The sequence below is a fragment of the Styela clava genome, chromosome 4 (genome assembly GCF_964204865.1).
Source record: "Styela clava chromosome 4, kaStyClav1.hap1.2, whole genome shotgun sequence".
NCBI classification, from domain to species: Eukaryota; Metazoa; Chordata; class Ascidiacea; order Stolidobranchia; family Styelidae; genus Styela; species Styela clava.
In genome coordinates this window covers 4688694-4712303 of record NC_135253.1, presented here as the reverse complement: position 1 = coordinate 4712303, position 23610 = coordinate 4688694, and the positions used below count along the sequence as shown (strand labels likewise).

Genomic DNA, 23610 nt, shown 5'->3' with positions numbered 1-23610 from the left:
GCTCGGCGGTGTGGCGCATCGCGCTGAGTGTTAGGAATACACTCGCCACCGCACCTCTGATTACCCTGCGTGGGTTCGCAAGTTTGAATCCCATGTGGGGATAGTTATGTGTGAGAGGATTGCTGGACTCCTCGTCGCTGTTGGTTGGTTACGGCTTCCTCCACCATTAAGTCCATGCTTCCGATAACAAATAACTGGCTAACTAATCCCATACCCGACGACATGGACTAATAACCGGACGCAAGGCCGTGGTTAGCAGGATTAATCGTCTTATCGGCTTTCCTCTTCCCCGGGACAAATATGATAATCATATCCTAATGTATATCTCTTTCCTTGACTGCTTTCCATTCCAATTCTGGTGTGAGGATATTTGTTTCTAGTGTATGAACTTGGCCATGAATATGCGCCGTTTAAAAAAAAATCTTTTTAAGTGATATTATATTCTTTTAGTTGTCAAAGTCGATCCGTGCGCCCTCTTACATACTCGCCTCCTCAACCATCGTTTCATCAATCTCGTCTTCTCATATCTCAAACTGCATTCTTATCAAAAGAAAACCGAAGACGAGTCACTTTATTAAAAAAGAATGAAAGACTTCTACGTGAACTCAAAAATCTAGATTCAAGGCATTGGTAAGTTGTGTAATAACAAGATTTCAGTGCATGTTACCCGATACGGCTTCATGTTTATTATTTCAGAAGAGAGAAATGTCATCAAGAATTTGGGCGGCCTGATGGCCTGGCCGTTGAAGCGTTGGACTTAACTTCGTTTTCATTACAGATTACACTACTTGGGTTCAAATACCATGCCCCCACATCACCCTTGGTATAAGGAACTGGGGCAATTCCGAATAAAAGTAGCTCACTGCATATCGTTATAATTAGTTGCTGCTTGTACAGGGCCTTGTTTGGAGCAAAGACGTGTATAAGTGTCTATTAAAACGTCAAGGCTTCATCATGTGTGTACCATGGCCTATTGTCCATTTATGGGAATATTTACCCAGTTCATTTTTCTTGAAGCAAGTCTTGTTTGGTTATTCTGTCCCTATGAAATGAACATAGCAAAAGCCATCAATCACAATAATTTGGTTGTTTCGTTGTAAATAGAAATGATCTATTCTGATCCAATTGACATGTCGAAATAAAGGCGCATATCATGACAAAATGTGGAATATTTAAGCACTTTTCTTGAAGTATGCATTTTACGGTTAACTACAATGCTGTAGCCCAATTTGCCAAAAAGCTGTTATTTTTACAGAAGAAATGAGATTATTATAATATCATTGTTTAAATGCCTAATAATGAATAATGACATTGAATTGATTGTACTTTTTTTTTTATAGCCGAGAAACACATAAGGTTGCAGTGTTATATATTGCTCCTGGTCAAGAGGACAAATTATCAGTTCTTTCAAACACTGCTGGCAGTAAAGATTTTGAGAATTTTGTCTGTGGACTTGGCTGGGAGGTAAGATAAATTTGTGTTTTTCTACATCTTTTGTGATATTTCAAATGAATTAGTTCATGGCTTAGCAGTTGCAGTATTGTTCCAAATAACAGTTGTAGATCAGTTCAATTTTATTTTGTTATATAAATATAGTGAAAGTTGGATCATGCCTTTCAGAGGCCCTAAGCACTTGAGACTTGGTGCCCAATATATAAAAAGTAATAATAATAATGAAACCAGTGTTTCATGTTATCTGAAATTGAATAAGTAAGTTCCAATATGGTTGTTTTCACAAGAATTGATTTTAGTGTTTATTCCCATAAGAATGAATAAGTTAATAACTTCTAAGACAGTTATCCAAGCATGGTTGTAAACGTTGTTTGTTTTCGTTGTTTTACGTGTCACTTGTCAGTTTTCAAAAACTAGTTCTAAATCAAATAACTTGATAATCCTTAGGCCTGATTACATGTCCATCAAAATCAGCCCAGCGAACCGGTTCGGTTTAGAAAAGTCAAAGAAGTCTCGGAGACCACTTATTGCCCTCGATTACATGTCTAAACCAACGACTAACATACCGGTCCAAACCAACAAGATGAGACTAGGGTTTTATGACTAAAGCAAATAAGTCATGATTTGCAAACACTGCATATATATATTTTATTTTCAATAAATTCAATACAAATGTTAATTAAAGTATCAAAATTTGTTGCTTTCCCGTTGAAATTTGCCCATAATCTAAAAACAAAACGACAAATTAATTGGGGGCATAAAAGATAGACGAGTTAGATCATTTTGGCCGACTATTCAGCGTTCAACGTTGCAGAGTACTGGCACCTTACGCCACACGACCCATTCAAAAAATTACGGTAGGCCTACAGTTATCAGTAGTCTACTGGAAACCAAATTAAAACAGTTGCATTTTATCAATCAAACACTTTGTGTGAAGTGAGCTCACCATATGTAAACAGAAGCACTTTCAATATTTAATATCGCCCTACTACTGCAACGTTACCGACACTGAAGCTTTGAATTTGTGCCGGTAGGCCTATGTACAGTAAGGGTACCGGTACCGGGGTATGGCTCAATCAAAATTCTCAATGCAAACTGAAGTTTATCAACAGTAGTCGAAGTGCGCTCAGTTTATATCAATAAATCTTTGGACATTAGGAATTAATTCTCTGTTTCAAAACAACAACCTGTCATGCCAATAGTCCACACCGGGATCCCACCAGTACCGGTATTTCAAATTTGTGTTCAACAGCGACACAAAAGATGCGGAATGGATTTAAATTAAACTTGCACTATCTAGCTAAATTTTTATTTGCTCAAAAAAGCAACTTACCTACTTACCAGAGATGAAATAGAAAACAACTTCCGTACCCCTTCGATCACGGCGATTCTTGATTTCTCCAGTAGCACGGCGAAGCAACTGAGCAAGACCAGTGCAGCTCACTTCCAGACCTCCTCGATAGGTGGTCTGATGTTCTGGACCGGTAGCACGGATTTGAATCGCAGGCGAACCACTGAAGCGTGAATATGTGCTAGACCGGTTCCAGCGGACATGTAATCAGGCCTATTATGTCTTCAGAGGAGCTTAACTTCAGTTGCAACAACCAAAAAAATTATTCCCGCAAACGCTGCGACAGACTAGGCCAACCTGTCAAAGGCCAAGTGGTCATATAGAATAAAAATGATGTTTAACACTCACAAAATATACATAAACATTTTCGCAATAGTTTAGTATAGAATAATTTTCTGGAGTTAGTTAAGAGGAGGGTCTAAAATAGTTCTCATGCCTACAAAAATTTATAGAGAAGTTACAAAAAGGGTACAAAAAATATGCACAAATTTATTTTAACCGTGCAGTTATAGGGTTCGTCATTTAACACTGGGGCACCATTGATTTATCTAGAAAAAAATTTTTGGTCCCCTTACTCTTGGTGCTTCAAGCACGTGCTTATATTGCTTAATGATTAATCCAGCCCTGTATATAATATAGTTCACATGTGATAATGTGGAAATGCCCAAATCTTTGATTTTTTTTGTTCTCACTGCCAAATCGAAACTTAAATATATTCCTTTGCTTGTTTATAAATTCCTCCACTTGGAAATATATTACAAGTAAACATTGATGGTAAATATAATTTAGATTTATAGCAGCCCAACATGTTTGTATTTTGAGGTAAACATACATTTTTATTGAAAATAATTGATTGCATTGTTCGAAAACGTGACCCTTCATGATTTTTTGTTGATTTTGTTATTATTCGAGTTGTTTTGTAAATTTGAATTGTAAACAATGCCATATTGTAGATGCTTATTTTTTCAATATCTATGCTGTTAAATATTTCTCAATGTGTGATTGATGCTGCGGAATTGCCACAATATTTCTGATACCTTAAATTTAACCTCTGATATTTGAAAGTATTTTATTAGGCTGTAAATCGGTTATTTTTTATATTTGGAATCGCATTCAGTATAATTGCTGGTGCTTCTGTAGTATTCGTAACAAGATGGCGCACAACCTGAACATAGTGTGTGTACCAGGTTGAGGTTAGCACGTTGTGCGCCATCTTGGTACGAATACTATGGGAGCGTCTAATTGCCTTCTGTATAAAAATTGTAAATCCCTTTAGACTCCATAACGAAATTTATCACATACCGGTACATACCTATTGATACAATGGTCTCAACACTAATGCTTACTAACACAACTGTATTTCTGTAACATTTCGTCTAAGTTCAGACTTCTTCAGACAAGTCTATTTCAGCTATCAATGAAAGATAATTAGTGTTGCATAACTGACCCTCAAAACTGATAGATAGATGATATATAGATATTTTGTATAATGAATTGATTATAGAATTAGTATCAATATACATGTGACAGTTATATACCTACCTTAATGGATGCCAAATTTTATCACTATTTTACCTTGTCATAAACAGCAATCAATAGATGTAATTTATGTATTCTATGTATTGTTTTTGCTGAATATTTATCCAGCATATTCAAGCCTTCACTCTAAGTCAATATAACAGCCACAGGTATGCGAGAAGTTATTATTTTGAAGGTGCCAGACTTTTTACCAGCTCAACATTACCAAGCTGTTTACAATTTCAAACTTACTCAGTTTTATGATAGTAACAATTTTCATATTTGATTTATACTGGTATCCTGTATGTTTCAAATCTACAAATGCTATCTTCGATTTCAGGTTGATTTGAAAACTCATTGTGGATTTCGTGGCAAACTACATGCTGATGGAAGCACTGGATCAACTTCACCTTATTATGCAACATCAACATTAGAAGTTGTTTTTCACGTTTCCACAAGATTTCCTTCAACGAATGATGATTCAAGAAATATTAAGGTGAGTTTTAATGTACTGGTTTTCTGAAAGTTAAAGATTTCTCAAATGAAAATTTTGATTTTGAGAACAGTTATCCATGTAAGAAATTATCCATGGTTTTATATTGCAACTCACAACCACAGCGGGTGGCGCATCATGTCAAGTGTTAGGAATAAATACACTTGCCATCGCACATCTGATTACCCTGTGTGAGTTTGAATCTCGCAGCGCATAATCATGTGCAAGAGTATTGCTGGACATGGTTTACGCAATCGCTGGTCGGTTTCGCCATCAAGTCCTTGCATCTGAAACAAATAACTGGCCAACTATAATTCCATACCCGACATGGACCGGACGAGAGACCATGGTACGCCATATGATTGAACCATCCTATTGACTTTCCTCTCTCGAAGATATGAAAATCCTATCTAGTCCTAGTTTAATTCGGTTTTCTATCATCTGCAGTTGAAACATCTTGGTAATGATGAAGTTCACATTGTATGGTCTGAACACAGCAGAGATTACAGAAGAGGGATCATACCGACTGAATTTGGAGATGTTCTCATCATTATTTATCCAATGAAACATATGTTATATCGAATACAAATCAAGAAAAAGGATGAGGTAGGGTATTGATAAGGATATTCTTGTCTTCTATTTTGCTGATATTTTTGATAATCTATGATTTATTAAATGTATATGATGAATTCGATCACCTGAAATATTCAATTCCATGCACCTGGGCTGGTTTACTTTTTGGCAAATTTTCATATCCAACACCTACAGGTAATGGATGACGTGTAATTAATTTAATGGGGGGGGAGTTTTTTTTTGAGGGCCGCATTCTGAGAAATTTTTTGCGAAGTGCTGCATTCAGGAACGTCTTTTGATAAAAGTACAAATATCTATATCATGTAGTCAGTCGCCTTTAGTTAAAATTTAACATTGTTGATATTGTTGAACCGAAGATGAAAAAAAAACTTAAATTATTTTAACAATTCATACTTGTATGAAGTATTAGTATGTAAATTTTCACAACTTCCTCCAAGAGGAGCCCAAAAGGCTTTTGTGCGTCTTCTGTAGGCATTAGCTTGGCCATCCTTAGATTAATTTGTTTTATCATATTTTCTACTATAAAGGAAACTAGTTCACTAAAAGTAGATATGAACGTTCTATAAGACAATTATTATACGGCATGAATCATCGAAAATTACAAAATCACTCTATTGAGTTATGAATTTAGAAAAATTTATGTTAAAAATTCTACAAAAATTTTTATTTGCATGTGACAAAATTTAAATTTACATTTTTTTTATTGTCAATTTCTCAGGTACCATACTTTGGACCACTATTTGATGGTGCTATTGTCAATGCACGTGTTTTACCTGTTCTAGTCAGAGAAACAGCCATAAATGCAGGAAGAGCTAAGCGTTCACAAATATCTTTGTATCAGCCATTGTATCCTTTGAAAAATGAACTCATTTACTTGTTTTTTTATCGAAAATTCCAATTTCCTTTTTTTTATTTCAAGTTCTTCATTTCCAGAAGATGAAAAAAAAAATAGTTATCGGTATATTTTACCGAATTATTGCAAAATAAAAAAATTTTTAACCATAAGTTTCATCTTATTATCTTTAAAGTCTTTACTCTAATCCAGATATGAAATCGTATGATCTATTAAACCTCCTATATTGATATTACTTACTCTTCAAACTAGAGAATTGTGATTATAAAATATTGTCGGTTTTGATACAATGTATTTATACGTATTTCACTCCAAAAGAGGCTCTGCATATGCAGAGGAAATTGTATGAATGTGTGGGACTACTTTATTCTGGAAGGATCTTTCCTGTTATATTGCCTACCCAATTTATTACATTCTGTGTAAGGTGGTCGGGATGAGATTTTAACCGGCAATGTCATCATAGTTACGTCTTACTAGGTCACCACCGTGCCACAATTTTTAAATTTTTCTATTCCATCATTTTATAAGATTTAGTTTTCTTAACGCGATTGCATCTAGCTATGAAGAACGAGCGAAATATCTACGTCAAATCATCGATCAATTCCGTGACGACACAACTTTTGAAGATTATGCGGCCCAATTATTTTCACCTGGAACTGCAAGAAATTTATCTCCAGCAGCTAAGCTTGTACCCAAAAGGCCAGCACCTAAGCCCTCACCACCCCTACCTGCTTCTGAAATGCCACAAGCGCAAAGTACTCCTATGCCACCGACATTCGTTTCCCAACCTAGCCCAATTGTTGGTAAAGTACTACCGCTTGCTGCTCAACAACCGTTCTCTGTTGCTAATAGCAACAATAATAACAGTGGAATTCAGTCGAGTGTGATACATGAAGTTACGTCAAACAGAAGACGACATGTCAGCACGGATTCCGATACATCAGTGCAATCTAACGTTTCAACTAATATTCCGCCTATAAAAGAAGTTCCCAATATAGAAGAATTCGACGGCGGAAAAGGTAGAATATCAATATTTTAGACATTTATTTGTGTGACTGCGCATAAAATTTTGCAGCTATTGCTTTTGAGAATAAGCGAGGATTTTATTTTGCAACAAAATCATGAATATGCTAATTTGGCTATTTGGCTAAATTTCATTTAAAAAACAGCAAGTATTTACACTTTTCCAAATACCGTAATTTCAAATTTCATTTAAACAAAGTCTTCAGGCCCTGTTGAGCATCTCATAGATAGTAGATACCAATCTTTTATGGGATTGAGATGTCCCTTAGCTGAGTAGCAAGATATTATTATAAGATTTTACTTGGAAATTAATTTCAAACCTCTTCAGAAACCCTGTAATCGAATATGATTACCAGTCTGTTATGTATATTTTATCATTGCATGGATTCAAGGGTTTGAATCCTGCGAGGATAATTATGTGCGAGAGCGAGAGGATTACCGGACTTCTCACCGTTATTGGGTGGTGCACGTAACACGCTTGTTGGTTACAGCTTCCTCAACCATCATTGCTTCTGAAACAAATAATCGGCTATTATTGACATGGACTGGTAACTGGACAAGAGGATGTGGTTTATCATATGATTAAGCCGTTTTATCATCCTTCCTCTCTCAGATAAATATGAAAATCCAAAATTATGTTACAGGCGCACGATACACACCTGGACATCAAGTATCTTCCAACAGAGCAGTTTCCAATCCGTCACCTACTCCACCTGTTCATAAATCTTCAGCGTCTCATCTATTGATTTCAACACCTCGTCCGAAACCCAGTGCTTCGTCTCATCCAACTTCCATATCGGCACTCAGTTTTTCACAAAACCAACAACAAACACCAGTGTATCCAACCTCTATTGATGCTTCAACTAAAATACACATTCCTGTTTCTAAACTTCATCCCACCTTGTCAAAGTAAGTATGATTTTATATGCTACCTACACATTGAATTTTTAACACATATATATGAGGCAAGAAATCTTTTTGAAATAGTCATTTGTGGAAGTATTTTTGTACTCTTTATCGTAAGATCGAATAAGATTTCACGTCTACTGCACAGGTAAATGTCAGTATCTGTTCCAGTCCCCAATCGACACGTTTTGTTTAGGTGTTTCAGTCTGAATCTGCAGGTGACATGATGAACCGCATTTTAGAAAAGTCGAGCATGGTTAGCTAAAGCTGGATACATTCTGAAACAGTATTTCCAATGTAGAATAGTAAATTTCTTTTAAAAACTGGTCATGTTTAATAGATATATTTGCACAAATTAATGTAAAGTTATAGAAAATGAATTTGGTAGATCAAAAAAGTTAGTAAAACGTTAGTTGTTATTGATTTTTCTCCAAACAAGGCCCTAAATGAGCAGCCACTGTTATGTCGACTTTTTTTCATTTTCAGATCTTCAAATCAACAAAGTACACAAAACTCCTTTTTCAAGCGTCATTCTGCAAGTAGTGTTAAAACCTCGTCCGCAACAAACAGTGGAATCATACTTGTTCCTCCACCACCAACAACAACAAAATCTGTCCAGAGGGATGTAATCAACCGTTCCTTGTCCAGTCCAGCGTCACCAACAAAACCATTTTTCCAAGTTACTTATCAGGATCATGCGATCTAGTCGTAAAAAGTATCGAGAGTTTATTATCAAACTCTAAAAATTTTCTTCTTCAAATATGGACGGAATTGAACCGAATCCTATTTAACCAGGAATCCAGGAGTCCATCGGGCTCTTGTATTGTAATCTGCAGCTGATATCTTCAAATGTTAATGCTGATTCGTTTTTGTTTCTCTCAAAAAAAATGGAGTAGCGATAAAATAAGACTACCTGGTAAATGTACGCAAATTAAATTCACGACTCCTCCCACGTAACTTTCCTATATTGATAACCAGATTCCAATGCTGTCGTCTTACTCCAATATAAGTTTCAACTCGTAACTTTTTTGACAATTCTCCATATGGAAAAATCAAATACTGTACTATGCAATATACAATGATTTGCTATTTGATTTGTTCTGTTTTGCTATTCGCTTTATCTGTTTCCTATTTTCATTTGGTGCGCACTATGCTAAAAATCACTATGTTAAGCCTATCGATGATTTCCAGCGTCCTACACTCACCCATTATAACCTAAATCAATATCAGAAGCAATCTTGCACATATCGTTTTTATTTTCTGTTGAAAAATTAAAAGGTGCAATTTGCTTGTTAAAACTCGATCACATTTGTCCGCTGGTTCGGAAGACTACAATGGATGGATACAAGGATGTCAAAATATTTCCTTGTTTCAGATATTGAAATGGTTGTCTATTATCATACTCTACCAAAAATTGCTGGATAAGAAGGTCGTTTAACCGCCTTTTCTCTCAAATTTCCCTACCGTTTGGCTCATTGAATTAGTACAATTAGCAATATTTGAATTTGAAAGAATAATCAAAAAAATAGCAATTTGAAAACCTACTGTGCAATTCGTTGTTCGGGACGAAATGCGTATTATTACGTCATATAAAAGTAACACAAACAGTCCAACTTAGCGGCATCGGGAGCCTCCACATTACGATTTTCCTACATGGTAGATCATGAGGCAGATTTTCTAATTATTGGACATCTGGTGTGCTTTGTGAAATAATCTATCTTTTTATCTTAGAACTTGCACATTATCCAACTTTCCATTGTGTTCTTTTGTTTATGTCTAGTGAGGAATTGTATGTTCTGATTTTCTATCTAACATTTAAGGTATCTCTCGGCACAAAATTGACCACACCTCTCCCATACTTGATCCTATGATGTTGGAAATAATGATGACGTCATATTTACCAGAAATTTTGTAGATTATTAAAAAAGTCATTAATCAATTTATCAAACTTTTTATCAGTCAATATAATCCGTTTAAAATCGAAAAAAGATAACGTATAAAATGTGTCCAGTCAATCATGAACGATCATGTTTGGTATTATAATATAATACACCAAGTAGGGTGGTCCATACATGGCCCTATCGTGTTTTCTTGTTTGACAGTATCAATTTATATGTATTTTCTCTTTGTTCTTTTTTTTCTTATTGGAAAAGATTTAAAATAAATAAATATAAAATAAAAATGAAGCGAATTATAAACATCTGTGTTTGGTTTTTGATTTGCCTTTATTTAGTCACGTCAGTAAAGTATAACAGCTATCTCTCAAGTAAATTTGGATAGGTGATTATTTGCGAATCGTGTGTTATAATGGATTTTGACGACTGTAGCACGACGGACATTGCTCTCAGCTAAGCAGCACATGTGCACGAATCGCTATGAAGATCTATGCTAACGTATAAGTGCTTTTCGAATGATTTTATTCCCTGACACAACGGCCATCAGTTGATGTATAATTTGCCCCGTTTGACGATAGAACTAACAATTGTTACGTGTAATTATCCGCTTTTATTCAATTAAGATAGTGGCCGGCAACCTTTTCGCACTGAACGACGTTTTTTTCGCGAACGGCCATAAAAAATCCACGAATTTTCGGCTTTAAAAATATATTACACCCACGTTTTTAGCCTGCTTGCCACAACCAGACGCTAACACATTGCAATATTTCACCACAAGAAGTTAAAAATCAAGACATTCAATCCGTTTATCGTGGAAGGTCCACAAAATTGCGTCTGACGCCATGAAAATATATTATAACGCATTTAAGTATACCACCAGGCTGAGAACTCTATTGACACTGGTTGTCTAAACTTTACAACTCTTTCAAGGTATTTTGATATCGCAGGGCCGATCAGGTACATGTTTTAGTGCGCGATCACAAATTGGGCAAGTTCCTTTTTGATAAAATCTAGTCATCTACCGGATGAGGCGAGCTTGAATTCACTAAGGATAGTGCCAGTGCAAAAAGTCAAATGTATATATATAAATACAGCATTTTTCACTTATCCCCCTTTTTGTTGTACAGATTTATGGAACAACGGAATTTTCGTTCTGGGCGAGGTCAAAACTACGCAATTACAAAGTCGGTCGCTAACAAAAAAATCCATACTCGTTATTTATTTAGTCAGATTTATTAATTATTCCAGCGCATTAAGCTGTTGTAATTTCAACTTCTCCTAATTGATTAATTAGTACATAATGTACGTCGATAATTGATATCCGCAGATGGGACCGTTACTATTCTCTCATAAGGAAATGGCCCACATCTCGGAGAAATCACTTTAGCACTAAAGGGGGATTTCCTTGTCAAGTAATCTGAGTTGATCTGCGGATTCCAATTATCAATATACTTGAAATAGAAGGCAAAAACTCGACTGGAAGAACTTTGAAATTACGGACCAAATAGCTAACTCTTACATTGAAGGTCTAGAGCATTTTAACGTAATTTTGACATAAGGTTTTCAAATTAAAGTGTCTTGCGTACACAAAATTAAATCACGCTTTCCAATTTAGCTACGGATCGGCCTTGATATCAAATCGACAGCGACATAACAATGAAAGATTAGCTGTATAGAGTGTCCTGTTGAGCATCTGCCGTTTTTTTTTCTTAATGTTTAAATTCCTATCTGAAGAACTTCGTCTAAAATCGGAACACTTTTTGTGCATATTAACCCATGGTTCCGGAGGACTTCTGAATTGCTTTGATTATCCTTATAACTTCACATACGTGTTTCTTTAAGGGTTAAAGCGCCCTGCGGCAAAAAGGGTTATTGTTTACCCACAATTTGTAAAATTGCCGTCGCGTGGCAGATGCCGTTTTCGCAGGCTTTTTGGTTCTCGCTGGAAGGAAATCGTCAAAATAACTTAGCATCTGCAATGCGACCACTCTAAAGATTGTAATAAAACATAGCGGCTGAGTTGTGATTCCACAAACCGAATTCTGACAAACTAGATATGGTTCGAAAAAAAAAATTCCGAATTCCCATATTGTCTGATCAAACTGGAATTAAAATTGAATAGATTTCAAAAAACGTGTTATTGAAATTCAATTCCTTATAGATGAGTCATATATTGGCTGTAGGGATTTAATATAATTCCTTGCTTTATAATCATTCGCTACACTAACGTTTTAGCGACTAAAATCCCAAGGTCGGATTTGATTTCATGGATGATTTGTCAGATTGGGATTTCTGCATCAGAAGTCACAAAATTTACGATTTGTACACGTCTTGTTATTCATTTTATTTATTTAAACAATCAATACAAATCAGCTAAATCACAGGCCTGGTATTAGCCAAGTTTTGACAAATACGGCGAGTTTTTTTGAGTGCGCGATTCCCAGAGTAATTCATATCCTAGCTAGAGTCATACGTATTACACAATCGACTGGCCACTTTCTGAATTTTCGGACCAAAATTCAACGGTTTTCGGATGAAAATGTTGAATTACAAGGTAATATAAGGCCTGATAACAATTGAAAGATGGGCACATCATTCTTGAGCATTCCAGTATATAAGGCAAAAGCAAAACGAAATATACCATCATTATTTACAATTTTATCTTGAAAGGTGCTGTTTTAAAAACTCCATACCATTATAAATAATACCGATAATACAAAATTCCAATGGCGTTTTACAAACCCCTACGGGAAATAAACCATCCTAGTTTTGTTTTCTCGTGAAATACCGCTTCATACTCTCGAGTACCTGCCGCGTTATTTGTGCGTAGAGGGTTAATTCTCAGCGGCATTTTCGCACCAGATGGCGTACGTTGTGTCGGTATTTCTTTGTAAACAAACAAGTAGAAATATTTTAAACGAAAAATCAGTCAACGACGCAATTCAAGGACTCGGTTTGCGGCACGTGGCACCTGCTGCTACCGTTACTTCGCCTCGTTGCAATACTCTTATATTTTATTTTAAATTTTACAATGTTTTGTTTTGTAATTTAATATCTAAAACGATTCACCGTTAGTCAAATATGCAATTGAAAATGTACGTTTATTATTTCCAAAGCAACGTTTGTTCGTCACCGTGCCATATTTCAACCACCTTCGAATAATTGGCCAAGCCAGGGCACATCATGCTTTGATTTTTCCCTGAACTTGCATTCAAAAGAGTTCGCGAAATTAACTCTCGCGTTCGCGTAAGTAAGTGCAGGAATATTTTTTCTCTCTCTCCGAATTTCTCAGATGACGTATTAACCATTCAACGGAATTAATCCTTCCTATCTCTCATTTCCTCTATTCTCTCACATTACCCTGAGTTTTAAATCCTTCGTTGAAGTGAGAGATCAATTCATTTTTTATTTTCACAGTGTAAAGCGGGTCGCTCTCTCTGCTCAGTTGTGAATCTTTTTGATTTAGTCACACATCGCTGTATATGGTTTGGAGAAATAAAGAGCAACTTTGCATAGATTATGGAGTATAATATTGGGGAAAATACTGGGTTTAAAAGTCATGTTGCCACGTCAAATAAAGGCAAGAAATCAAAACTTTCTAGAAGAAGATTGTTTGACGACGAAGAAAATAGAAGTCCAGTTTTAGGTATGGATTGGAATTTTGTGCACAATTGGCCTAACAATGGATTCTACGTATCTTCTCTGTATACAATAGAATATGTTGGGAAATTTGCGCTTTGAGAATTTTTGAACATATATGTAACTCAAAACCTACGTTGCATCATATTTCGCTGTGATATGCATCTCACAAATGAATTCTGTATTCTATTCAATGTATTGTAAATGTAATCTATTCAAATGTTAACATAAAAACAATATTTCACGGTTCTTCTCTACTGAACTTAACAAGTCGCAAATATTAACTGGAAAACTATATTTTATTTTTATTTCTAGGTTTGCGTATTCTGCCTGTGGATGGCTCCAACAACATTCTCGCTCCTACAAAATCTCTTTCACAAGGTTACCAGGATAGTCAACCTATAATAAAACCAGCAAAAGAGCAAAGAAAATCATCAATGAACGCAAAATTCACATGCAAGCTTTGCCAAAATTCTTTTACTGAACCATTGCAACTAGCCAATCATAAATGTGTCCGGATTGAAAATGTTCAATATGATTGTCCAGAATGCGAAAAATCATTCAGCTGTCCCGCGAATTTAGCTTCACATCGAAGATGGCACAAACCAAAAAGTAAGTGAAATAATATACATGAATTGTGAATGGAATATATATCCTAAATTTATGGCAGTATTACAGCAAGTGTAACAGAATTATAACAACTTCAGAAAATGCTGGATAAAACGCCTCATAAAATTTGCATTTTTGAAATGCTACTGGCATGGAAATTATAGGTGCTCTACTTATCTTATTCGTATTTTTATTACATAGTAAAATAAAAGCAATGTATATCAGAAAAATCATGCTTTGCCGTTATTTTAGTTGCTTGAATTTACGTTTCTTTTCGCGCAGAACCGAAAGTTGAAAACGAAAAATGTCGTGATGAGGATGATAATATTGAATGTACTTCGAAGCAAAATATTGGAAATAGCAAAACTTCAACGAAAATGGGAGCTCCATCAGCTGCAAATCTTCAAGTTTCGAAAGATATTTCAAACATGAACAAAGGATCTAAAAAGAGCCAAATGTTATACGAGTGTTCATTATGCGGGAAACAGTTTCGTTGTCGAGCTTATCTTAAGAATCACGCAGATGGGAAGCACGGAAAGTCACTCGACTGCAATGACCTCGTTTTAGGTAATGCCAATCGATGTGAAAGAGATTATAAGAACGATAAACCTATAACAAGGCAGAATGAATCGAACTTATTTCCCTCTAACGCCGCGGGTGCTAATTTCTGCAATAGTGAATTCGGGGGCCTCGAAGCTCTGGCTTATGCCGCTGAAATGCACTCTCGTCTTTCACCAGAATACAGGATTACAGATATTTGGAATAATCCACCTTATTATTTGGAAAATAACTCTAATACTATAACAACCACAGTAACCAACAAACGCAAAAGTCCAACGTTGATAGAGGAAGGTTTAAATGCAGAAAAAGTCCCAAAGCTGGACTCTCATATTAATGATAAAGTATTCACCCTTAGAAAACAACCATTATCAAATTGGCTTCCGCCTTCGCCTCCACAAAGTGATTTATCTAGTAGTCCGAAGTCAATTGTATCAGAAGAGAGCGACGAAAAATATCAACAAATATACCAACAATATGAAAATAATCCGATGGTAAAAACGAAGGAAGACATTAGTAGGAATCCCTTGGGTAAATCGGAATTCATAAAGCAGGTTGTTGTCAAACCGACTCCTAGAAAATCAACGGAAAAAGAGGTTGGAAGTAACGTCAATTCGGTCGGTCTTTATAACCCTCAGACGTCAAATGCGCATAATTTGCAATATCCAGTACATTCTGAACACATTCCTCTCGTGTTTCCTACGGAAAATTCCTCAACCAATATTCACCGGGCCGAAAACCCGGCTTTAAAATTTCACGAGCCATATCACCCATACATTTATAATCCGACGCGAACAATTTTCAATTCAAAGACTTCTCAAACACAGTGGAACACTTGGGTACCACCTCACGCAACGAACTACTGGAAAAATCAGCCTAGAAACTCACATGAGTCACACCCCTACTTCTATCATAGCTTGATGCACAGATCGTAACAAAAATGTTGCATTCCAATTGCTTCTATTAACCAAGTATTCCAAGTAAAGAATTCCATCATAATCTAATCTTATTAAAAATAGCACGGGATGTGTGAAAAAATCTTCTCTTGGTTATTTCGATTCTGGGCCCTTCGCGCCATTTTAACAACGAAAATATCATTTATGCATTCCAGCGATGACCAAATCGACTATGTATTATATTCTCATTTATTTTACAGTCTAGATGAGTTGTTTTATACCTTTTGTCGAATAAAGTACGTATTCCAGTCTTTAAACATCGTTTTACTTTCAAATTAGCAAGAGACAGATAGATTCCAGAGCTACAGATGTTTGGGTACTCCCGAAGTATGTGTACCTGGTTAGAGTTAGGCCATAAGTTACCTACATTATGGGTACACATACTTCTGAAGCGCTGGTGTTTGTTACTACGCTGGCATTTGTAGATATATTTGACCTTTCTAATCGTCGTGTGCTACTTAAATAAAATCTTTTGTCTTTAATGACAAAATTCATTTTGAGCTTTATGGTTCGTTATGTAATTCAGAATACTTGCCGACGCTAACTAATATGCTCACGCGTTTAGTTTTACCAAGGCAAGGCTTCCCAGCATATTTCAACCAACCGCAGTCAGTTTCGATGATTCGAGGAAATTTGATCGACTACTTTCCACTCTTCTTTTACCAACAGTTCCGGTTCCGAATGTGACTTCCATAAAAAAACTTATATTTTATGAAATGAGATTAGGATACTTTGGTTCTCAATGTTGATCAGACGAAAGTTGAAAATATACAATTGCGCAAGTGTACAGCAAGACATAAAATAATCATCTCCATGATCCAGGAACGTGAAACATTTAAAATGTTGTACTTTCCTAGTTTTTTGGCAACCAAAGGGATCACGGAATCCTAACATAATGGCGTCGTCGAGGTAATGGTTATGACTGATTTACTCGTTTATCGAGTGATTATAATTTTTATCAGCACCATAGAGAGAGTTGATGCGCAGGCGTTATGAGAATTGGGTTATCGCGAGCATAATCGCGTTTCCATATTTCTTGGGAGAAAATTGAATGCAATAGCCAGACATACTTTTAAAAAACATCTTCGCAAAGTCGTTTTTTGCAGTATAATTAAACTCGGAATAACACGATCCACGACTATTGAAATAATTGTTATCAAATATAAAAATGTCAATGAGCAATTGTACTTCCATTTATAAACTCTGCTTATTTTATACATAAACATAGATTGTAATCTGTGGGAATTTGATTATTCGAGTTATTTTCCGCCTTTTTTCAAATGTTATTTGCAAATTCATGGGGTCATCAGTTGGCCTCTGGAACAAACCCCGAAGTTTTCGAAATCCAACCACTATTGATATTCAAAAATGTACATCGTGCGCCGCCAGATGAAATTTGGGAAATTCACATTTGCATTTGTCCCTATTTTACGCCTAACAATATTTAGTTATGACGTAACACATCAAATAAACTTTTTCGTTCAAGTCATTTATCAATCAGTCACGTTTGAATGCCAGATCATTCCAATTAAAATGATTCGGCTACATGACACTCTCCTGTCAATATCAGTATTAATATGACGTGGCAATAGACGACGTTCACCAGAAGTACTGCCCTAACGTGATCCGTGACTGATTGAATGTTATTCTCTACCTATCATGGTATTAAGAATTCATGGAGGCTATTTTTGCAATATTCTTAGCTCTTTAGCTATTTTCGTCATTTCAACATAATTACTTAAGCAAATTTATACTTGGAATTACGTATTGAACTAAATTTGTTAGCGGTGGTAGACGTACTGTATACTTTCTGAATTTCCTTTACGTTTGCTGTGTCTATAATAGTCCGTTTATTATCCAATAACGACGCGATATTGAAAAGAATGCAGAAAGATGCGTTCGAAGCACATTTAATATTATTGCATGCTAACTTTAAATGTCTCGCGATCATCTCCAAAAAAAAACATTGTATTGCTAAAACGTTAAAATATATGCCATAAAACTGAAATCCTGTCGGATTTGCACTCAATGATGCCTCATCCTTATTTTGGACGTTTCATAAAATCTTCCGTTGGCGAATAAAGGACATCGATGACTTGAAGACTATTTTTACCTTCTGACAATGTCCGAACATTCAAAACGTCATATTAGCTATTTATACAAACCAGGACGACAACAGACTATCCTTGTTGTGAACATTTCATAGCAATCATAGAGAAGACACATTTGTTATATGCTACTGGACAGCTACAGTTATCGTTTCCTTTTCTTAGGGATAAAATGACATTATTAGCTTATTATTCGTGAGTTTCAGTTCGAAATTAGACAAAATCGACTGAATTTTAAATGTCAATTTTCAGTTTTTCCGATCCAACAACATAATAAACAAATTGTCTGTTGCAAATAAGTATTGTTTATTAAATTATGAGTCTGCATTCCAATTCACAAACAATCACGTTTTTCGATTTCGGAAATTATTTCCTATAGCTTGTTTTGACATTTGTCTCGTTATGGATAAGAAGAAAATTAAGAGAAAATAATTAGAAAATTAAGCTTTAACACGAATAAGCGAGGGATAAGTCCTTCATTTTTACAATGAAGCGCATATATGGCGCATACTCAGTTTTCAATGTTTTATCAAATAAGATAAACTGGTGTCCAATGCCCTGATGTAGCAGTCCTGGCTTAATTACGCGGGTATCTCATAAAAGATCACGTGCATGCTAATGGACTATTCTTAGTGAATTTATTTTGAAGTCTACTTATACTTTTACTTGAATGAAAATGAATTTCAACTACTGTATGAAATAATACAAAACAGCCAAGATGTTTCGATCTTTCACCAATTTATTTATATTTAAAACAATTACGTCATTAAAATTTTGTACCAGTACAATATTGAATCCATGTCCAGTTTGCAGGTCAATTATCATATTGATCTGTTGTTCGTCAGTTTTCCATACCAAGTGCCATGATCTACGCTAAATATGTACCATTAGAAAACGAGTGTAGTTTTGCTCATGACATATAATTGTGTACAGCGGCATCAATAACCTTCTTTAAAATACATTTCCAAGAACAGTAAATGAATTGATTAGAAACCAAAAGTGCCTTTCTGCTATCGTTTAAGTACTATTTCACGACGACCAGATAAAATCGTGCACTTACTTTTTGTCTTTTGCGACTAAATGAAATCGTGAAATACTAAAATATATGATTGCATTAAGAAAGTATATATATATATTATATTGAAACATATTTCTTCATTTTTCTATATCTTATTACTATCAAAATTTTTGAGCTTCACATATTTATATCAATATTTTCTGTTAATATACAATATACAAAGTGTAAGCAAAAAATCTGGAAAAATTTCAGACAACAACTCTTTTTTTGATTAAGGTGAAGTTATTATGCACAGTTCACAAGCATGGGTTTTCATTCATTATGCATTCAAATATATAATCAGTCTTTCTCATCACAAATAATGACCAAGTATCAGTTAATATCATGTGAAAACATGACTAAATACAATACAAAATAAGCTTGCAAGCTAAATACTGATATTTAATTACTAAAACGATAAAAACATTACTTAGAATACAAATCTCAGGAAGTAGGCTTAAATAGAAATGTTCCAAATTACAGAGAACATTCGTGTATAGAACTACCGAAGAAACATTACAATATATATATATAAATAATTATCTATATATAAAATATATAAGGTGGTCGAATTTCCAAAATAAATATACCCAAAATGTTTCATCTGCATTTCTTATGTCGATCGTAATAACGTAAACGTTTATGTGCAACTGGCCTACCGGCGCAAGTCAGTCTTAGCATGGCACATCCGGGACGGGAACGTATCAAATAGTTTACAGCCAACTGTAAATATATCACTCATCATAATCTTTCCTTTTCAGTCAGATACCGATTGTATGTCAGCCATTGGTCTTTTAAAATAACTTCAATCCTGTTATTTGAAAACGTTTACAGCCTGGCGGTGCCAAAATCTGGCATCTCCCATGACACATTTCGTGGAGCAGCAAAAGTCTTTTCTCTTCTCAAAGGAGGTCGATTATACCCCCGATTATAATATTTGAAAGAATGTCGCATACTATCCCGAGGTAAACTTGACCTATCCCGTGGACCACGAGACGATACCCGCATAGAGTTGTTAGTGCTCAATGTTCGATTAGTTCGTGAGCGTACTATGTCCTCGTCGCTGAGTTTCTTGTTGTGTTTTCCGTAGCGATTCCATCGGAAGCATAAACAGAAACAAAAAAATCTTTTCACTTCACATCGAAACTTTCTTGATGCCGCGCAATATGCGAAAAACGGTGCAACGTTGGATAAAGCAAATAGTATCAAAAAAACGGCAGCTAATGTGGTAACCCAGTTTTTCTGAGTTGCAGAATTTTGCATTTGCTTGAAGGCTTTCTCGTCTCTACCATTGTCCACAACTGCAGTTATGAGAACTGGCTCAGTATACTTATGATTATCCGGCGGCGTTGGTTCGACGTACCCGCTGGACTCTATTTCCTCCTTAATTTGAGGAACAGCTCTAATTGGATCTGCCATTTTCGATGTGAGGTTAGTGTAGTTTATCGGTCCTCCCATAACGCTAAACAAACGACTATCGTGAGGATAAAATACACCCGAAGCAAATAATACAAGTAATGGCAAAGATAGCAAAATGAACAACAAAAATGTAGTTGTAACAACTTTTGACTGCCTTACGTTGCCAAAGAAGGCTTCAGCTTTCACTGTTGCCAGATCTTTCGCAGGGGGTTCTTCGATCTCAATTCGTTCTTCTCTGCGTGCTATTGAAGGAAGAGATGGGAAAGCAATATCCAAACTCCGTTCTGGTATATCTGCCATGGATTCTGGTCGTGGCGGTGGTGGAAGTGATAAATTATCCATGCTCATTACAGAATGCCTTGAAGGATCTGGGAGAGGAGGTAGAGGTAAACTCGATAACGAATCCTCTAAAAATGTTTCATCCTTTGAATCAATCGAAAGACCGTCAGGGTCTTGGCGATTTTGCCCCTTGCTCCAACTTTTTTTTCTTGCTAGACGAACTGAATCCGGAGAAATAATCCTAGAAAAGGCTCTAGGTCTGTTATTGCGACTGTTTCCATTCTTTTTCTGTTCGTTGAATTTAAATAAATCTCGGGTGTGATGAAATCCAGGAAGGTATCTGGCAATGCTCATGAGTGTATAGCATCGTAGAACAGAGACAAAGTTTGCAAATATTATCGCAACAAGTATAATTCCGATTGTGGCAGAATATGTATAAACAGAGTCCGGATAAGAACCGTATTTATAAGATATGAGGCCATTAATTGAAGGCATTCTATCAGATTGGGGCGAACCATTAACAACTAATCCAAACAGCTCAAAGTGTGCCTCAAAAACTGCAACTGCTAGGGTTGTCACTATGCCTGTGAGGGCAGGAACAAAGAGGGTCATGACCAGGTCGATTGCAGTGTACGATTGTTTAAAAGCGTACAAAACTGTCTCCTCGATTTTGAGTTTTTCGTTGAAGTTGAATATGTCCGAGTTTCTTTTCCATTTCTCACTCCTTCGACTCGATCCAGTGTTCTTCCGGGACGAAACGGCAGAATCTGTCATGTCGTTTGCATGTTTCTTCTTCAAAGACGAGGTATCTTGTGCCGGAGATTTAAAAAAGTGATCGGGACACATTCGGAGGGTTTCACGCAGTCTTTCGACAACCATCAACAAGAGTGTACACAACGACGATGTTAGGGTTAAATGAAACAACACAGATATAGTGACACTGTAACTGCGCAGGGAATCCAAAGTCTCGTGAAAAACTGAATGCGGAAATGGTCGTGAGTAAGCAGCAGCAGTGGATGCTACGACAATCGGAAGTAATAATCCACCTGATAGTAACCCGGAAACAGCAAACGTCTTCCGAAGACGTGCTTGAGTCTGTAAGACAAAAAAGTTTGTATAAAATATAGGAAAGAATGACGTTTAACAAGAAGAAGTTCGCATGAAATGCATATAAGCCAACGAGGCAATTGTATACTGTATTCTTTATTGGAAAGAATTTGAATTGTAGAATTAAAATAGTGAATAATGAAATAAAGATATTTTAGTCTAATCTAGATATACTCTTCAGGCAAATTATTGTACTTTGTTAGTCAAAAAATTTGGTATTACTATGGCAATATCAGCAACATCTTAGCCAAATGTCAAGGAATTGCATACCGTATATATATATCATATAAAGGTGTTTATTAGGTCACATAAGAGTGTTCCCATTAGTAGTCATATTATATTAATAAATACCAGTAAACTAGTCATTGTTTTGCATGTTAGTATTATCATCGCCAGAGCCTGGTAGCCGTGTTGATAGTAACAATTTGTTGTTGAAATTCTATTCAATTTAACATCATAAAAATACATGATTAATCTAATTCACAGCGAACATGACAAGCGTTGGAAAGTTAGGGTTTCGTAATACCAAAAAAACGTGTCTAAAAATACAGAATTAGAATCAAGACGGGACGCGTATTCACACAGAGAAATAATATGTCTATGTACTGCAGATAATAAACAAAGTAATAATTTCTCCCGATAGTCCTACCTTCACAGAAATTTCACCCATATCTACCTACCTCAGACGCGTTTATTTGATATTCCGTCTCTCCTTCAAGCTCTGAATACCCCCCTATTATAAATTTTCTCAATTCTTAATTTTTTTACTCAACCAAAACAAAATAATATTTTGAACAGGAATTTGTTAAGTATGTACCTTCATGGCGAACGCGTAATCTGCTGCTTCTTTGATGGCACTGAAATCAGTTCTCCTACGAATTCCGTTCTTTTTGTCGTCCGTAGACCTCAATTCACGTTCAATAATATTGTGTTGTAAACTGGAATAAGCCACGAGCGTAGCAACGTGGATAAAAACACAGAAAACTGCTATAAAAGACGCCACCCCTGCTGCGATTGCGTTCGACATCTGACACGATTGAGGAAGATGACTCCATAGCGTTTTTGATGAAGGAATAGGCCCAGTAAAGTTGGTTTCGGTAGTCCAGAAAGGCGGGCAAAATGGAACTTGATAAATCAATATCGGTTCATAACGTATCGTTCTCTGTAAATCCATTTTCGATCTTTTTAATTCACAATATCCTTATTTCTGCGTTTTCAACTCCTATGAAATGTTCTGTTCAACTACAATTCACAACTGTACGCTACTAATTTTCCAACGTGCGCAAAGTCCATCAGTTCATAACAAAAACCACCAGTCAATAGATTATCAATATCTCACATATGCAACAGACACGCAGAAATATATCGTTTTACTAATTGCCTACTTCTATTTTAATACGTGAACAGACACGACCATTTATTCTTGCTATACTATTTCCGCCAGACAGTAACATTTTGGATATAAAATCCAAATGCTATGGATTGGTGGTTATGGTCGGGGCAATATTTATTTGGTATTTAATATATATAATTGATATTTCTGTAAAATAAATTAGGCCACTTTGCTTACAATAAAATCTGGTTTTTCCAAGCGCGAGTTTCAGTTGGTGTCCAATAAGATATTTGATTGAGAAAATCACTATTACTGTTGAACCTTTTTAAATTATTATTATGTTATTACGGTTTCATTACAAAAATTAACTATTTCCTTCAACTCTAAGCTGAAATGCACGTTCGTTCTGTTGTATAATAATCTAATATATTGCAGTTTTTACTATGAGATAAGGAACAAG

At 35.7% G+C, this 23610-nt stretch overlaps 3 protein-coding genes across 9 annotated transcripts in view; 2 read left to right on the top strand and 1 right to left on the bottom strand.

Annotated features, from left to right (window-relative positions):
* The window catches only part of LOC120326290 (ral GTPase-activating protein subunit alpha-1-like), a 58111-nt gene extending 47721 nt beyond the window's left edge, over window positions 1-10390 (top strand). For all 7 annotated transcript variants that reach the window (XM_078111802.1, XM_078111807.1, XM_078111805.1 and 4 more), the window contains 8 exons: window positions 451-630; window positions 1341-1464; window positions 4662-4817; window positions 5262-5420; window positions 6127-6254; window positions 6820-7280; window positions 7929-8193; window positions 8677-10390. In XM_078111802.1, the coding sequence (XP_077967928.1) occupies window positions 451-630; window positions 1341-1464; window positions 4662-4817; window positions 5262-5420; window positions 6127-6254; window positions 6820-7280; window positions 7929-8193; window positions 8677-8896 (1693 nt within the window). In that variant the 3' untranslated portion in view covers window positions 8897-10390. The remainder of the gene's footprint in view (window positions 1-450; window positions 631-1340; window positions 1465-4661; window positions 4818-5261; window positions 5421-6126; window positions 6255-6819; window positions 7281-7928; window positions 8194-8676) is intronic.
* Window positions 10391-13502: 3112 nt separating this feature from the next.
* On the top strand, window positions 13503-16419 carry LOC120326068 (uncharacterized). The gene is made up of 3 exons (XM_039392294.2): window positions 13503-13731; window positions 14040-14336; window positions 14616-16419. The coding sequence occupies exons 1-3, from the start codon at window positions 13605-13607 to the stop codon at window positions 15824-15826; spliced, it is 1635 nt and encodes a 544-aa protein (XP_039248228.2). The 5' UTR covers window positions 13503-13604; the 3' UTR covers window positions 15827-16419.
* A 2138-nt stretch (window positions 16420-18557) lies between these two features.
* Window positions 18558-23088, bottom strand: LOC120326293 (uncharacterized). Its single transcript, XM_039392554.2, has 2 exons — window positions 22635-23088; window positions 18558-21805 (listed from the first exon to the last, which is right to left on the bottom strand). The coding sequence occupies exons 1-2, from the start codon at window positions 22989-22991 to the stop codon at window positions 19841-19843; spliced, it is 2322 nt and encodes a 773-aa protein (XP_039248488.2). The 5' UTR covers window positions 22992-23088; the 3' UTR covers window positions 18558-19840.
* Between the last annotated feature and the right edge of the window lie 522 nt (window positions 23089-23610).